At 41.9% G+C, this 19,119-nt stretch overlaps 1 protein-coding gene across 1 annotated transcript in view; it reads right to left on the bottom strand.

The window, feature by feature from the left end:
- Nucleotides 1-16,245, bottom strand: part of RORB (RAR related orphan receptor B) — a 204,608-nt gene extending 188,363 nt beyond the window's left edge. The window contains exon 1 of the mRNA XM_060237472.1: nt 16,098-16,245. Coding sequence (XP_060093455.1) covers nt 16,098-16,104 — 7 coding nt within the window. The 5' untranslated portion in view covers nt 16,105-16,245. The remainder of the gene's footprint in view (nt 1-16,097) is intronic.
- Between the last annotated feature and the right edge of the window lie 2,874 nt (nt 16,246-19,119).

Genomic DNA, 19,119 nt, shown 5'->3' with positions numbered 1-19,119 from the left:
ATCAAATGGTCTAGACGCAGCAAACCCTTTCATTAAAGGAAAGGAAAGGTCCCCTGTGCAAGCACCAGTCATTTCCGACTCTGGGGTGATGTCGCTTTCACGTTTTCACGGCAGACTTTTTACAGTATGGTTTGCCATTGCCTTCCCCAGTCATCTACACTTTCCCCCCCAGCAAGCTGGGTACTCATTTTACCGACCTTGGAAGGATGGACGGCTGAGTCAACTTCGAGCCAGCTACCTGAAAACCCAGCTTCCGCCAGGGATCGAACTCAGGTCATGAGCAGAGCTTAGGACTGCAGTACTGCAGCTTTAACACTCTGCACCACGGGGCTCTTTCCTTTCATCAAAAACCTTCCTCATTTGTTGCATTCAGCACTGTTGTGTTCAGGATCTGGAACTTGTTGCTTATAAGCACAATTCTCACTTTATTTTTGAATAATAATTTGCTTAAACATCAATCACAGAATCCTTTTTAATGGTCTCCTCACATTTAAAATATTTTAGCAGCTTAAGATATTTAACACAACACAACACACACATCTGCACATACTTACACATATGCATACATAGAACTGAAATTAACTGCTGCAGGTGTGTTCTTGCAGTTAACCTGTAACATTTAAGTTTTTATAAGCACAGAATAATAAAGATTTATCAGTCAATGTTCCTCACAAGCCACCCAATCCTGCTAGACTAGCCATGTATACTTTTCTTAAGTGTCCTTCATTTATGCTGTCAGCTTCTCCCTGCTAGGGCCAGCTAAATGGCATCTGATGGCAGCATGAATCCTTACGAAGATAACTGTGCAACGGAACTGAGCAAAGTGGAGTCATTTCACATGTATTTCACAGCCACAAATCCAGGTTTGCCAGCAAAGATGCACATAGCAGGGAACCTTAATCAGTGTTTTTTCCTCCTGTTACTTATTGGTACACCCGTTTATATACATACTGGCACCTTTTGGGGTGAAAGTTTAACTGTGTAACCGTTAAAATTTAATATGTGAAAAACATCCAATTCAGAGTACACTTAGAACTGTGACATCATAGAACAGCTGGAAATGTCATGCTAGAAGCAGGAAAATCCAAGACCTGTGTTGCTTCCTATGACAATGACAAGTCCATTGGCTTTTGCCATACAAGGCAGCTGCCCAGTTTAATAATGTGGTCAAGCAAGTATGGTTCCTCATTACTTTTACAAAGCCTCCACAGACCAAACCAGATGTGAGGCAAGAGATATGAGACCAGATAGTTTTAAAAAACTAAATCAGGTATTCAAGATCAAAAACAGCTCGAGAGGGGTTAGATTATTTTGGGGAAGGCATGAGAGGTAATGAAAGAATGGCCTATTTCCTCTTTCTCCAGGACTGTTCTGATTAAATTCAAAAATCTACTGATTCAGTTTTAAAGTTTTAAAAAATCTGATCATGAATCTTGTGCAATACATCTTGTTTGGCTCCAATTTTTAGTGTATATTCTTGGATAAATAGATTTGCCTGAAGCGCTAATGATTGCTGGGAATAAATCGAAAGCTTTCAGACTAAAGCAGTTCAGACTAAAGCTTGCTGCCATCTTACATGAATGCACACAGATCTCTGTGACTTATTTCTTATAAACCATATATAAACAAAGTTATTATATAATATAATGAAGCATCTCCAATCATATGGCTACAGAATCTTGTTGTTGTATAATACAAATTCATCAGTTATAAATTATAATACTCTTGCTAGCCAATGATCTAAACAGATATTTCTGTTTCACTTTCTGTCTAAGAGAAAGACTGGGAATTAGGTGACAAAATAGAATATTTGACTGCTGCATAACTGTGTTGCTTTTGAGATGGTGCTATTACCTGTATCCTGTATTACCTGTGTATTATCTGTCTCCATGCCTGTCTATTCCATCCCATTCACCAGTTAAGCTTATAACTGAAGATATATTATAATACCGCCAAAAGTCTCCACGTCTCTTCCATCATAACAAAGCTGTCTGTTACAAGTTGGTTCTGAAACTAATTTCAAGAAATGAGATCATGACACTGTTAGAACCACCCCCTCCCCCCCAAAAAAAAAGTAGAGGGGAAAAGGCTATCAGCAACTTTGGTGTTAATGTGAGAAATAGAAATCATGGAGAAAAGATTAAGGGAAAGATTTAAATTATAACCAAGGACTGTTGTACATCTCTAATGGGAATGGGAGTGCCAGATATGTGCACATTTCTTTAAAAATGTGATAGATACCTTTAAAATAACAAGTCTAGTCAACTGGGGAGGAAATATATGTTGAACTAGGATCAGTAAGACCTGGGCTGAACTTTCCTCTCAACCATGAACATCACTTGGTGACCTTGGAATAATCACTTACCTGCTTTCACAGGAATTTTGGGGGATAAAATGGGCAGATATGTGCTACCCTGAAAAAAGGGTAGGATAAAAAGGCATAAATAGGCCTTGCAAACCTAATTATCCAAATTCATTGTCTTTCCCATTTGTAACTGAAACAAAGAATTTTCAAAAATCTTTTCTCCTCACTGCAAGCCAAATTTTCCATTCAGTTTAATCATACCTACTCCTCTTCTATTATGTTAAGATCTTTTTGGTACTTAAGAGTTACTTGTCTGTAAAGAGAACTGCTTCCATTTTTACTGAAATTAATTTTGTTTTTGAAACCAAGATCAACCTTCTCCAGCTTATATTATGCAACTTTCTTGGCAGTTCATTATTTTGATGGTAAAAGAAACAGCAATCGAGAATCTGCTTTTCAAGGCTTTCTTTTGATCAAATTTGCCAGTCACCCATAAACACCTTTGCTGAACAACATCCAAAAAATATGATGGGGAACCATGAAAACTTTAGTGCAGTAAATCTCACAAGATAGAGAAATAGCAGTGAGCTGGGGGGAGGGGGACAAAGGCTGCTGGGCTCAGCTTGCAGTTCAGTTAATAGTGCAGTAAAGACAATGATCGTTTCTGGCATTTCACTGACCATATTGGTAATGATAGTAATATTGGCACATGCTCCAGAGTGCTGAACATGTGTTCATTCTCAAAATCCAAGAAACACTAATCTCTCAAGTTTCATTTTGTAGTTGCAAACAAACCTAAACAGATCTACACATAATCATATTTGGGTCTGCTTACTCCCATGAAAATGTTCATAGGATTGCATTCTATGTTACTTGTTTTTGCTGTTACACACCTTTGGATCCATTTGTTTTTTCAAGACCTGGCAGTCTATTGGAAATGGGCATACAGTCAAAATAGTGTCCAAAAGATAAAAACTTGGAGAACCTTTTGTGATACAGTGTTAGACTTAAATTGGGAAACCTAGTTTTAAACTGGGATCAGGTCATTGGGTGCATTCACACACAGTAAAAATGCACTTTGCAACTGCATTTTTACTATGTAAAAATAGCAAAATCCACTTGCAAACAATCCCAGTGTGAAAGCACCTGGTGTTTAATTGTAACCTTCCTCATAGGACTGCTCTGGGGATACAGGGTGCAGAGTAATATTGTAATCCCCTTGAAAGGGGTGGTAGAACAAAAGCCCAGCTAATAAATCAATGGCAGTACACCTACATACATGACTATTTAATTTGTGCTTTTCATATTTCAGCAGTCCTTGTACTACATTCCTAAACTACTATTCACCTTTCCCTGAATTTTCAAAGCAGATTATGTAAAATAAACATTACTTAATAAACCCTGATAATACTATGAAGAACAAAGGACCAAGATTATTGGTCTATGAAGGTCAACACTGTCTACTGTGAATGGCTCTGGCTCCCCAGGATCTTAAACAAGGGTAATAAAAACAAATAGTTGGAATAGGAAAATTACTGGAGAAAAAAAGGAATAAAAAATGGAATGTATTTTATATGCTCTTCCAAACAACATCCATTAGTTCAGCTTTCAATGACATGACAGATATTATGGGCTTGATTCTACCAGTCAAACAAAACTGCTATATAGTGGCCTGTAAGCTGTCACTCTGGGGAAGGCAGTAGCAAACCACCCCATAAAAAAGTCTGCTGTGAAAACTCCAGAGTCAGAAAAGACCGGTGCTTGCACAGGGGACTATTTTTACCTTTTTAAAGCTGTCACTAACTGTATCACTCTTGTGATGGAATGGCATTTTTGTTTGCAGAACAGAGGTGGCAATTTCTATCAGTCCCCCACTCCCTCTTCAGAGTTATTCCTTATGCTATTACTGAGGGTCCAACTGACCCACAAGAATAAAATTTTGCAGGGGCCCAGTGGGCTGAAGCAAGAAATGTTCTGCAAAATATACAGCTGGTTGGTCCATTAGTTTATCAAGGTCATTTTTGTTTTCTCCCACTGAAACCAGCTTTACAGGGTGTCAGGTAAAGGTCCTTCATATCACACACCATCTCATATTTTTAACTGCAAATGCCAGAGATCAAATTTGGAACCTTCTGCATGTAAAGCAGATTCCCTACCATTGAACCATGTCTCCTCCTATGGTCAGGTGAATAGATAATACCACATGCAGATGATGTTCTTTCTCTGGAAGATTTCTTGTGCTGGAGGAAGGAAGCCTTCTTCTTCCTCTGAAAGAACACATTTAGAGTGGAATAATGGGACCACAAATTATGTGACACTTCCCAAGATTCAACAGAACTTTCATAATAGCACATGTTCCATTGGTTTTAATGGGACCTATAATGTTTCACCCTGATTTGATGGCCCAGGCTAGTCTGATCCCATGAGATCTTAGCAGCTAAGCAGGGTAGGCCCTGGTCAGTACTTGAATGGGAGACCATTGAGGAATGCAGGGTTGCTAAACAGAGGCAGAGCACCTCTGTTCATCTCTTGTCTTGAAAATCGTACAGGGTTGCCACAAGTCACCTGTAATTTGATGGCACTTTCTCCCACCACCATATTGTTGCAGTTCCCTCTGAATTCCATTATCCATATATGTAAAGATAAATGCAGATGGGCAGACAATTTGAACAAAAGCCTGGCATTAATATCAAATTACACATAATGTTCTACATTGGGAACATGCTGTCTAAAAGGTTTTTATCCATACAAGTTAGCACATATACTAAGACAGATAACAAAGAGAACAGCTAATCTTTGGGACAAATAGGTTTGTTTTTTTTCCTTTTTAGAGGATATCATAAAAAAATTATGAATAATTGCAAACATATTTTGTTAAATGTTAACTAGAACATTATACACAGTTTACACATTACTCCAAAAATCTCATTAAAAGAATTTGATCTTGTCAACCTGAAATTAAGAGAATGTAGTATAGCGCACAAGCATTAAATACAGTAGTTTCCAGTTAAGAGCAAAAAGATCAGAAACACTATACTTTGAAACTGATTCCTTCCCCCTGCTTATTGTATGCTTGACACTATCTTCTAGAAAGGGAAAGTTTTTAACACTATCTTTTTTTCAAAAGGGGATTTAAGGAGGTGGTGGATAAACATCTTCTACTGCTAATCTCAGTGAAATTACCTTCAGCAGCAGCTCTTCTCCTCTAAAAGGAATGGGACTTCAGAAAGAGATGGATCTCTTTCATATTGTTAAATGTGCTTTATGACTTTGGTTCTCTAGGAGTCCTTTAAAATCTCTCTCTTTTTTTAATTTCATGCATGAGCATAACAGTACACAGTACACAGATTCAAAGCTGGTTTGCCTTGTTCACATGAATAGCCTGAGGATAGCAGAATTTCCCTGCAGAATTTGAAATAATTCCTCAAATAATGAGTCTATCTGACAAATAACTACCATTACTTGACCTTCACTTTTGAAAAGAATACTTTGCTTTCAGTGTCTGTAACCCAATTTTGTAAAGATTTTTGTAAAGTAGATTTTGGCCCATACACTCTCATTGCTATATCCTAAATATCACAAATAATTTTTTTTGTTAAATGTACTGGCTGAGATAAATCACAAATATTTAGCAGAACAAACTTCCAGCACTAAGAACCTGCAGGGGCTATTAGGTACTTTGAAAGCCCAATTGATCTCAGTGGAAGAAATGTATGCATCAGCTTAACTTTCCCTTTGAAATCAATAAGACTTTAAAGTGGCTAACTTTGGCTAGATCAAATGAGAAAAGTTATATTACAGTATACAAATGACCTTTGTTCTTCAATACATGTTTGAAGAAGCACATGTGTATATTGACATGAAATAATCAAATAAGTATCCAGGAACTTTCTGACTTATTGAATATTATCAGATATGAACAGTTTTAGTTTTTCTTACACTGCTTATGCACACATGTAAATGTTGTAATGCAGGTTAGAAAGTTAGAAAAGGTAGCTGAGTTGATATTAAATGGTGATTTCTGATAATGTATCTTTTCTATTTGAATTACAGATGTGGGAACAGAAAAATGTAGATCTTTTTCCCCTTCGGATATGCATAAAATTACCTATTTCAGCCTCTGAGAAAAAACTGAGATTTATCGTAGACCCATAAGGACTTTATGTAATTAGTTTTCAATGAAATGTGAGCAGCAGAACACAGACCAAGTCAAAATTCCAACTTTGTTTAAACTGAGCAAAATTGATCAAAAGGCATTCTTGCTCTACAAGATTAATGTCCCAAAAGTACAAAAATGGTGGACAACTGCATGAGTCATCAGTATCTCTTTAGTGTTTCTGATGTTCATATTTAGCATATATTCCTTCTATTTTCAGTGTGCTGGAAGTCATTATGAGCCCTACGTAATTGCAGTTATTTACACCTCCAGTACAGTTAGCGTGATTTGCCACAAATGCCATTATAACACCTGTGGGCTTCTTGGTTAACAACTGAAGGGAGCAGGGGGTAGTGATGGATGGCATATGGGTTGTGAAAAGGCTACTTAATATAACCTATTATATTGGTGCACTGGTAAAACTAATTTCTATTCATTCAATAATTAGTTTAATCAATATTTATCCCTTTGTCTTTAAGTACAAAAGAAGACATCCTTCCATTTCACAAAAGACTAGGGTTGTTTTTCTATTAGTCTGCTGCATCAATTAAAAGGGATAAATGATTTACTGGCTTTGGAGGACTTTTACTCTCAGTATGGCTTTATAAACACCAGGCTACTATCACAAAAACAATGCAAATAGTGGTCCAGTATATAAACAGAGTTTATTTTACACTTACAGTCTCTAGCAAATGCAATTCAGTATCCTTGAAGAATATTGGTATTTAATTTGTGTTTCACCGTCCATATACATTTTTCTCAGCTGATAATGTACTTTAGAATGAGATATCACCCATAAATACTGTAAACTAACAATTTCTTTTCTGCAGTTTTGTAACAATAGGAACATCTTTTAATATCTAACTTTATACATTAACAGTGCAATCCTAAGAATATTTTCCTGGAAGTAAGCCCACTGAATAGACCTCAGTAGAATTCTGGGTAGACCTGCTTAAGATAGTTCTATAGTACTATTTATATGAACAAAAGCAAAGGGTAAATACAGAGACTTTATGGAACAGATTCTATGAAACAGATATTACAATGGTAGATTCTCCACTTTCCCCATCCTTTTTTATTAATACATTTATTTCTTAAAATATCTTTTCAAAATCAGGTTCCTGATTGCAAAACAATGAAGTCCTTAAAAACTGAACCTGGTATTCATGTGCCACTAGAAAATACATTAGTAAGAACTGACCAGAATAAGTGCATAAAAACAGTTACAAATAAAGAACTGTTTCCACTTTCATTTCAAATATTCTTTCAAAATAATATAGACTTCTCATATGATACTTAAGGATAATGAGTCAGAGCAACATTAGCAAGAATAGATCTACAACAAGATTGTGGAGACTTCACTTTTGGACTTGATTTATAATGTGAATAGAAAGGTATTGGTATTATAAGAAATCACATTTTCCAAAATGTGAACAGCCATATCATACAATGCTGTATATCCTGTAGATTTCTAAGCACTTGACTGATGTTTTGCTTTCACTGAAGGCCTTTCATGTTAGAGGGTTTTTAAAAAACAAACAAACAAACCTGGAAACATATACTGATGCAAAAAAAAAATCCTTCCATATATTATAAATAGCCATTTTAAAAGCCATGATTCTGTGTCATCTTAATCTTACTAAAAATGCTCATATTAATAAAAACACAAAGCAATGGCAAACAACTTGAAGTACCCATTCTGTCACATTCTGACTCTCCTTCTACTAAAAATCCTAAACTTTATATGCACTGATTATTGCAAAGATGTTGAAAAATAATGGATTTAAAGATTATCCCATAAAATAGCAGACAAATATTAATCCCTGTCATGTTTCAATTACAGATAATCAGTAATGAGAACATTATATTATTATAAAATTAACATCATTATTTTGTTAGATTGAAAAGAAACTGTATGTTTGTAAGTATTTTGAGATATGCAATTTAGTATATTGCATTTTGTTTCATAAAGCCTTCAACACCATGCTTTGAACCAGTGGAATGTACAGTTTCTTGAATTTCTAATACTATTTATATATAAAGTGCAAATTTGTACACATCTATCTACCATGCATAAAACTGCACTTTATAAACTGAATCTGAGGCCGAATCTGCTGCACACAGAGAACTATGGAATGCCACTATGCTCAAGATTGAGCAGAACGTGATGTATCTGTCATGCTTAGAATTCACAGTTCAGCAAATTGTTTAAAACTTGTTTCAGCATCATAGACTAATTGTGGGTACTGATAAGGATACCTGATGTTGCATCTTGAATATAAGTTCTCCAGGATGTTGCTTGCATAAATAGCAACACAGCACAGAGGGGAATGAAAACAAATGTTTGGCATTTTAAGTATTCCCAAAGTATGAAAAATCAAAATCTTTACCAGTGACACTACAGGTTCAGTGTGTGTGTGTGTGTGTTTCCCTTCTAAATCCTACACTCATTTATGAAGGTATGCAAGGAATCATTTTTAATTTTATCCTTGATGAAACAATCAGCTAGTTCCTTCTGATTCTTCTGTTTCTTTATAGGAATACTTCCCAGTAGCAACATCAGTTCTTTGTTTTCCAGGCTGCCCTACCCTACCTCAAGCTTCAACAATTTTGCATCTAGAGAGGTTTTTAAACCTCAAACTAAATATATGGACAAAAAACTACACGGCTACAAAGCGGCTTAAATCTAGGCAGGATGTGATGGACACTTACATGGTGTTCAGGTCTAAACTGGCACTTGCTAAGTGCGCTCCAAAGGATTAGAGCAATCTTTTTGAAACATCGGAAAGCGCCATTTCAGGCTTCTCCTACCTCCCACCCATCCTCCTGCAAAAGCGGCTGCAGAGGATTTGAAACCAAATTGCAAACCAAGAGTAAACTTTCTGCAAATATAGGGCAAGTAAGACATTCCAAGGTTAGAGTTCAGAGACCCTCGCTCACCCCGCCCGCCCTTTATTGCTCTTCAAACCAGACCTCTGCTTTACCCAACATCGGACTAGCATTTAAAGAGACAGGTCTGCTTTGGGACTTTGGGACTAAATTATTTAATTGATCTGGTTTAAAAGGCACCCAACCAGGAGTAAGGAAGTGAATGGAATACTCTTTATCCGTCTCGCCTGCCTCCCATCTCCTTTTAAGAAATAGTGTGGAGTTTACTGCATTACTCTGTGTGTGTGTTTTAAAGCAAGCTAAATTAGACAGAGATCTTTACAGGCTGCTCTATTATAACCGGGTGTTCAGCCTCGCAATGTTAACGTGGTTTGATTTTGCTGAAAGCCAATAATCTATTGATCAGCTGGGTCTTTCCCCTCCTCTTTCTGGTAGGGACAAAATTGAAAAGGCAGCGCGATTAATATTCCATTAACAAACAACTCCGGTTCCAAATCGAACGGATCACTATTGCTGGAGTCCAGTCTATTAGAGGTAGGCACCGCTTTCTTCAGATGAACCCGGCGGCGTTGCAGAGAATCATTTTAAAAATAGACGGGGCGGTTGATTTTGCATCAGTGATAACAGCAGAAGGAGAGGTCACAAGGAAGGAGAGCCCAGTTGCAGCCTGAAAAACATTTCGTGCAGCTCCAGGCTGAGCATGTTTTTTCGCAAGTAAACCTCGCCATTCAATGGTACTTACTGCTAGAGTAAGCGTGCTTAGGTCGCAGATTTATGGGGCAATCCTGAGCAGAATTATAGCCTTCCAACTCCATTGAAGCCAATGGGTTTAGAAGAGTGTAATTCTACTTTGGATGCCACTATTAAACCATTAAAAGAGAGGAGGTAATGAAATGCGTCGCGCTTACCTACTTCTTGTATCCTGTTTATCCTCTCTTGCCAGCTTTGTGATTTGCTTTCACTATTCTTCTGTGATAACTAAAAACTCAACAGCGTTAAAACACTCCCCTTACAAAAGCAAGTGCTCAGGCCAGGCACACCTTCGGTTCCTAGATTACGGCCCTTGCCAATTTGTCTGCCACCATGCGCGTGAAATCTAGTCTATACAGATAGTGACCATTGCCTAAGCAAAGCCGGATACCTTCGGAGCCTAATCCGAGCTATGAACTGTTTAGGCTTGCTGTGGTTGACAAAATACACACGGAGAAATCGAAAGTGTTGAATGGCCACAGTTGACTTTCACTTAGTGGCTTTCAAGGTTACCATTCTTGTGAATAGGGGAAGGATCAGAAATGGAGTGGAAGCAAATATTTAGCAGCTGGCAGGTTCTGCAAGGATTTGAACAGGAAGCAAAGATATCTTATTTTAGCTGCAATCCGAATATTTCCCTAGAAGTAAGCCCTGTTGGAGAGGCCAGAGTACGATTTGGAGTCGACCTGTTCAAGACTGCTCTAGTAAACCCAAAGCCTGAATATCAGGCCCACTGAAACTCCCGAGAGTTAATAATATGGCGCAGACCAAACTCTTGGTGCTGGTGGAGTTCCTCCCACGTCCTTCCCGCCCTTCCCACCTCCAAGGAGTGGAGGACGAGGGTGGACAAAGGGCAGGAGAGAGACTGAGGTACAAACTAATTCAAGACGCCGTCCATTTTCTCCCGGCCTGATTTCAGCCTCAGTCAAAACAAGGCGCTTCCAGTCCCAAACAGGAAAAAGCATTGTCTTCCCGTGCTCTGATTGGCTGTCCCACTCCCCGACCCCGCCGAACTTGAAGCTTCTGTTTGCACAGAAACTGGCCTTGGGAGGAGAAAGCGGAGGAGGGGCACCACCCTGAAGAAGGCTTCTCGTGAGGAGAAATGAGAGAAGGAGCTGTTGGTGCTATATTATAATTCATCAAGTACAGCAGCCTTAAGTTCACCTGGGGTGCGTGTCTGCCTGTTCCTTTGGTCCTAGAGATGCTTTCTCGGATGTCCCGCAGAGCTGAAGGCTTGCAGTCACCCGACTATATACACGCCCTGGTACTTAAAAGAAGTCTCAATCTAAAGGCATTAACACCCACGAGAGTTTTATCACTCATTTCAAAAAGATGTGGGTTGCATCTCGGGGGAGGGGAAATACAAAAGATATGGGGAGAGGAGTGCTCATTTGGTAAAGGAGATACCACGACCCCCCCCCCCCCCCCTCCGTTTCTGTGTCCCAAGGAACTAGAATAGAATACATCAATGAGAGTCTATGGGGAAACGATCTGAATTTTAAAGAAGCACACGGATCTCCTATCTCCCCGCCCCTCTCCAGTACCAGCGGACACAATTTAACTTTCTTATTTTCTTGTAGACTTATTTTCCTTGGCGCGACTTTTAAGTCCCATTTCCCATCGCCTATTGGTAAGAAGTCATTTTCTCCAGGACTTCACTCCGTGGATTCTGAAGGGATCCGGGTGTTCCCCTGGAGCAAGGGGAAAGGGAAAGGACGCTCATGGAGCAGAGCAGAAGGCTTTTCGCTGTGTAAGCTCTGTCTGTCAGGCGCCGGAGGCTGGGGGTCCAGCCCGGTCCCTCCGCTGGTTTTCTCAGCCAAAAGAAGTGGGTCAGTGGAACAGGCATGACAAGCCCCGACTCCAGCACAGAAGAGGGAAAAGACTGATCCATAGCTCCTGCCGGTTCTTTGATTTAAAACCGAATTCTTCCAGCTGGATTGTTAGTCAAATTGATCCTAGCCTTCTTCGCAACCAGCGCTGCAACACATCCTAATGCCGGTTGTGTGCCCTGACAGCACCAGTACTAGCCATGCAGTCCATTTCCTGTCTACTCGGAAGTAAGTATAACTGCGGTTTGATGGCTTTTATTTCCAAGCAGGTTGAAAATGGCAGCCTCGATCATATCCAGTCCACAGCTGGCTATTTCCCCTGACTTAAAAGGGCACTAATGTTGGACAAGCCACCCCCTGTTAGCAATACTCTTCACGAATTTACCTTTGGAAAATCAGATTCTTATTCACCTGAAATATAATAACAGGCTTCAAAACTGCGGCCTCCCCAACAAATCTGACAGCCTTTGCAAGAATGAGGCAACCTTGTACTGCTTTCAAGACAAACTTTTTTTTTATTCCAGCATAAACTTTCTGTGAAGCAGAGCCTACTTCTTCAGATGCAATGCAGGATGAGATATCAAACCCAAACAGCAAGGTCAAGGAGCCAGGAAATGTAGAAGTTCAGGGAGAAAGGTAACTACGCACAGTTCAAAGGTAAACAAGGACAACACAGAAAGTTGTCACTGGTTATGGTGAGCCAGTCAACACCTGTAATGGGTGGGGGAATCTCAAGTTCTGCTTAAGGCTTAGAGGTGGAACTTGCCCTAGGACCAAGAATGGCGCCCTCCACCTCGGCTGTACTCAATTAGGCTGCTCACGCTTGTTCACTAGTGGTGCGTATCAGCAATTTCTTCAAGCCACCTTCGGACATCTGATTAAACAGGGTTTTTCCTCCCCACCGGATACACTCAGATGCACTTATTCTATCCATAAAGTTACTCAGAAGTAAGCCCTATTGCCATCAATGGGACTTACTCGACAATAATATGCTTTCTGCAACTCAAGCTTAAATATGTTTACTCAACAAGTAAGTCAACAAGCACACTTTATTTTTAACAAGCCCCGCTGCACACAGCGAGATTTTCCTCCGACTAAACAAGCGTAACGACAGAGCTGTTAGTCTCTGGGACGCTACCGTACTTCTCTGACCTCCCCTCCCCCAGAACGGTTCTCATCTGGGGACCTGACTCTTATTCTTGGAGGTAACCATGCTGGGGGTGGGGGTTGATGGCCTGGTGACCCTCTCCAGTTAGCGTCCCTGGATTTCCTGCTCCGGCAGATCACAGCAGCCAGAAGCTAGCAGACTGTTGCAGTTGAGCAGCTATTTAACTTGACCGAAAAGGGAGAATATGTCTCGCCATGTGCAGAGGGCCTTTACCTAGCTACTGAGCGACCACTACCAATCTCTGCACATCGAACGCGGGCTCAGGTGGCTTCCAGGTCAGAAGGCATAACCTGCTGCCAGGTATTATCTTTTCATTTAGACTTCAAAACAAAATTAACTGCAACCTAATGTAGTTCCTTGATGTGGGCAGGATTGCTCAGATCTCTCCCTTATCAAGAGGCTCAGCATCCTCACAGGCTCACTTTTCCCCTGCTCATGCACCGGCTCAAGCATCCGGCTCTCCAGTTCGCCACAAATCACTACATCTTTCCGCCCCATGGTAGAAAGCCAGCCCTCTCTTGCACTCCTCAAGCCCTCTTCGCAACGACCCCACCACAAATCCTTTTCCCCTTCCACACACGAGGCTTCTTCCATCCCGCCTCCCACAAGAACGTTCTCTCGCACCCTCACCTTCTCCCCTCTAGGATGGCCACCTCAAACCTGCCCCATCCCTCTCCCCAGCGATCAACAAGCGGGACTACATCTGGCGCACCCCTCCCCCCACCGCGCTCCATAGAAGTCCACCGTCTGGTGTCTGTTTTCCAACCATTTTCTTGTGCAACACCTCCCCCGCCCCTTCCGTTCAAAGGATCCTGTCAGCCAAAACTCCCTTGCCCACCTATTTATCAAGAATAGAGCTAGCAAAGAAGAGTATGTACACACACACACACAGGTGGGTAACCGTGTTGGTCTAAAGCAACAGAATAAACTGTGTTGGTCTTAAAGATGCCATCGAACTCCAAGTTTAATTCTGGGTATAAGTTTTCCTGTGCACGCACACTTCATTAGATACCACCAGATCAGGTATCTGATGAAGAGTACGTGCACACGAAAGTCAGAATTAAAGTTTGTTGGTCTTAAAAGTGCCGCTGAACTCAAGCAGAGAAGAAAGCTTGCTTAGCTAATACCTTACCAAGTAGCACACGCCTTGAGTTTTTAAACTGAGTTTAACCCATAAACTAACCATGCGGGTTTACAGATCCCGAGTTCCGGTTTTGTGGATCGCTACTAGGGTCTGGGAACGTGCCTTCCAAGTGTGACTGGAGAATCGTTTAAGTTGGGTTGCTTATATAGGTAGGTTGCTTATATAGGTCCTTTCGAATGCAAGGCCGGACCTCTGCTAGTGGAGCTGTCAGTGTTTAAACGAAAGCTCGGCTCAGAGTCTGCTGGATGCGGGACAGAATATAGGAGTCAGGGATGACCACCGAGAAGGCTTGTGCTGAGGTCAATGAGGAACTCTTTGAAAGGCCTGGATTCAGCGCCACATGTTTCAAAAGGGTGATGTCTAAGGAAGGAGGACTTTTTAGGCAGGAAATTCTGCAGAGGTGGTTATTTCCGTGCAAATCAGAACAAGGTCTCTTTGGACTTGGTTTCGGAAGCTGCTGCTTTGAGTGTAGACTAGCCAGTTAAGTATAGCAAAGTACTAGAGCTTAACTGCTGGAGGGATCATCCTAGCGGTTGTTGCAAAGTTGCATGCAGCTATGGGATTCTGTTTGGGAGATGGAGGTGGGGAAGGGAGAAAACATTGCCACAGTGCAGGAGAAAGAATGGAGAAGTGTTTTGGGGTTGATTAAGGTGGCCAAAGGTTCTATGAGCATGTACAGAGTTTTCACTGAACAAAAGAAGGTCAGCTCAAAGGTGAGCAAGAGGTTGTTGTTTGCCTTCCCCTAGGACCGACCAGCTGAGACCTTGACAGAGCTGGAAGGGGTGGGATTCTCGACTGTAGGCAGCTGTCCACCAACCACTTTACGCATCTCCTCCAGCCCACCTTTCCCCACTTTATTTACCCTCCCCTGGAGTAAAATCCGACGAGTGTTTGTGGTAAGTGGCATGGAGCAGGTCCGATGGTGTATGGGACCAGACAATCAAACCCATGGAGCTGTCCAAAGTTCGAATTCAAGCGCAAGATACCAAAAGAGCGTTACCTGTCAATGGGAACCACCTGCCTACATGGTGCTCTTGCTCGAGCCCAACGCCTGCACAAAGGAATCTCCGGCACTACTTGGGATATCTGGCTGCAGTTGACGTCAATGGGATTTGTAACACCCCCCCCCCCCCCTTAAAGCTATGAAGGAGAATCGTCCCCTGGCATAAACCTGGGGGCTTGGAAGAAGCCGGCTGAAGTTTCTGGTGCTTACCCTCTACGGCTGGCCAGCATCCCTTTTTAACCAGCACTCTTCGACAGTGCATAAATTCTGCTTTTCCTCTAGAGGACTTACTAGCGCCCTCCCTCTCCCCCCCCCCCACCCCGGAAGGTTCCCAGCCCCGCCCGCAGGCCACCTGCTCCGGATCCCTGGCTGTGGGCGCCCACCCTGGGGAAGGCTTGGAGCGCAGTTGCCCGCCTTTCCCACACAATGCACCTCTCCCTCCTTTCCCTTTGCTGGCTTCCTCGGCTCCTTGCATGGGCTGTCCGGCTCAAGTTTCTGATTCCGAACTCCTAAAGAGCGCAAGTGCTTGCTCAGAAGTCATGACTGCCCCGCTCTTAACTGGAATAAAACTTCGAAAAGGAAGGGGAGGGGGAAGGATGCCCTGGTAGGGCCACAGAGACACCATTCGCTATCACCGGGGGCGGGGAGATGATGGAGACAGCAACAGTCCAAACAACAAGTGAAGAACTTTGTAACCAGCTTAGAAAGCATTCATTTCTTGTCCAGCCTGGATACTCTCCAAAAACGCACAGCGCGCAGCCAGCAGTTACCTCAGGCTGCCGGCCTTTTGGGTCCCCTTAAAATACCATCCTCTAAACCCCCCCCCCACCTGCTCCCGCCCCCCTTCCCTTACCTCGCATGATGTTGGCGGTTCCCTGCTCAGCGCAGTCATGTAGCTACCCGCTTAAAATCCTCTTCTCAGCAAGAGCGAAGACTGCGGCTGGAACACGTCAGTTCTGCTGGGAAAATCATTCCTCCAAGGTGGTTCTTTCTTTTTCTCCTTTTTCTTGTCTCCTTTTCTCCCTCACACGCAAATTCTTAGGGGGGGGGGAAAAGGGCTGAGAAAAATGTCTTTCGGGGATTGTTTGAATTGTGCGTCCTTGCCCGCCCTCCTCCTTTCCTCTGCGCGTCTCTCTCGGTCAGCTTTAAAGTAGCACCAACCGACTCCCAAAGATTTCTTTTGTGATCACTTGAACTGAGCAGCCGCCGTGGCAGCTGCAGCAGGAGGAAGAGATGCGGAGGGGGCGATTGTTGTTGTTGGTTTGTTAGTTACAAAGGGGGAAAAAAAATAAGAGGGGAGGGAGGAGAGTGGAGAGGACTTTCTCTTTTTTTCTGTATTAAAAAAGCAAGCAGGAAGAAAGGACGGGCTGTGTAGATGACCGAGCATGTGCGTTTTCACATGATATCTGTGTCCGCTGGAGCAGATTCCCCGATGCAAATGTTGACCGTTCAGTTGTACAGAGACACGCAGAAAACAAGAAAGGCTGGCGAGGGAAAGCAGCAAAGAGGCTTATAGCCGAAGGCGGGCAGCGCCGGATACTTCAGGCTCCTCCCGCTGTCAGCGCCGCAGCCAATCCCAAGCCGCTCGAGGTGGGAGCCTGGCAGAGGGGGAGTCCCGGCCAGTCTGCTGCCGGTGGGGGGGAGGAGTTAGCAGACGTTGGGGAGACACAGCCAGGGGGCGGAGCCAAGGCGAAGAAGGCAAAACACAACCGAGGCACCCGCACGCCAGCAGCCTCCCCCACCCCAGCTGCCCGGACAGGATCCGCTGGCCTCGGCGCTTGGCTGTCTCTCCTTTTCTGGGTGATGGGAAGGGAAGTCGTCCCCACGTTGGATTGTTCTTAGCACTAGTCAACAATCGCCTTAAAACGTGGAGGACTGGCGTATAGATAACTAAACCCTTCCAAAACAACCCAGAATAAAGGACACACATGTAAATTACTAAATGGGTCTACATTATTACCTCAGAAAATCAATTTCAAGCCACTATTTAATATCAACTACTTTGGTGAGCTCCTTCTCCCTATTTGGTGCACTGGTTTATAGTGAACCTATAGAATGGATCCTTACTTCTGTGCCATAGAGTTACTGGGAATAAATTAACAGATTATTGCTAAAAACTACAGCATGTAGAAAAAATGGTTGCAGTGTGCGATTGTAACATCGGGGTGACTGGAATCTAGTTAATGATCAGAGATTGTTCCTGTTTAAAAACTGCTGATATATGAACACTCTGAGAAAACATTTTATTTGTGAAAATACATCCTTTTTAAACTATCTGTTCTACGTGCTAAAAGAAGAGGATTTGGTATTCTAAAGGGGTCTCTCTCTTTCTCTTTTTTGAAGGACAGGCAGCACTAACAGTATAGAGATTATGTGGAGCAAATATGTAAATGACTGTACTAGTTGAGGGAAGGGGATTGGTTGGTGATGGTTGCTGATCTCACAAAGGCACAGGAACCAGCATAAGCAAGCTGTACTGCTGGGGTTTAACTCCTCCATAGTTCTTATGCGTAAGAAGAACTGGAAATGTGAAATGCTACTGATTGATCACACCAAGGGTGTTTAACTTCCTCTTCCTTTGAGCATCAGATGTCTTATCTCAAGCCCAGCCCAGAAAACCAGTCTGAAATGTAGACAGACAGAACTTTAATCACTTTAATATTAATAATGAAATAGAATATTTTCAGTTTTGCTTGTGTTAGTAATTTTTTCTTACTTGGCCCATATCTTCAAGATGGGCCATGATACCAATTAAATACATACATAAAGAAACAACCCAAGATAATTTCTTATATGGAGATAATTCAATGCCAATGCATTGCTCCTGATCTAACAAGACACAATTTAAAAACTATCCAGAGAGGTACTAGTAGATCCTTTCTCTCTGTTCTTGGGGGGGCACCTGGGTGATCTGTGGTCTCTTTGGGCAGGAGTAAAATGATGCAGACTCTCAGCCCTGAGGGAAGGCATATGGATCAGGGAAGGGATTAAGAATTATTATAGCTAGGTAACCCCCATTTTTCAATGGGGCCCTCACAAGTTTAAGGTATCAGGAATGAAGTTAATAGTTTTATAGTAACAGACATTCCCCATTTTTCTATTTTTTTTAAAGGAAAGTTTTCAAACTTTTCTGGAAGTTGCACCCTTTGATATGACATTTCCAGACTGTGGGGATTATTTGTGCTTAGTTCCATGGTGCACCATCTCTGGGACTGAGCAGTGACTCTGAAAATGTTTGCTTGGAGTATTTTTTTTTTATCCCCTCCATGCTAAAATGTAATTGGCTATTTGTTGGCATTGTTAGTCACTACCCATCTTCAAAATTGCCTCCTGGATAAGGTGGGTTTTTTAAAATCTGCCTTGGCTTCCAGTCTTTTGGGAGAAAAACAGGTTTGTATATTGGGTCTAGAATTCTGGGTTCAGTGTTACTTCTACCCCATGCTATATTATCAGTCATGCATTTCTAAATTCTTAGTCTATCCTCTTCTCTTTTGCATGTTAACTTTTTGCCCCCACCCTACCCCAGTTTTGGAGCACTTAAAAAAATGAAGCAAAAAAGCAGAAATTGGAGGCAGGGAAATAGAACCCACTGGGGAACCTGAAGCAACCCCATTCCCATAAAATGATTCTGGGATCTGGCCTCCCAGTCCCTGAGTGCCTGGTCCCTATGACAATGGTTGTTCAGTGTTGTCTGCTTTCAACCCTTCCCCAAAGCCTGAAAAAGACCATTACATGTACTTTAAAAAATAAATAAAAAGTCTGCTACTAAATAAAGATTACACATTAAGAAAATGTGTCCAAACTTGTCAGTTTTGCATAATGAGGTCCAATCCAGAAATGCTTATCCCCTCTTGGTCTTGTGATTTGTATTGAAA

The sequence above is a fragment of the Heteronotia binoei genome, chromosome 4 (genome assembly GCF_032191835.1).
Source record: "Heteronotia binoei isolate CCM8104 ecotype False Entrance Well chromosome 4, APGP_CSIRO_Hbin_v1, whole genome shotgun sequence".
Classification (NCBI taxonomy): Eukaryota; Metazoa; Chordata; class Lepidosauria; order Squamata; family Gekkonidae; genus Heteronotia; species Heteronotia binoei.
The sequence above is the reverse complement of the archived record's forward strand: the minus strand, read 5'-3'. Positions and strand labels throughout refer to the sequence as shown.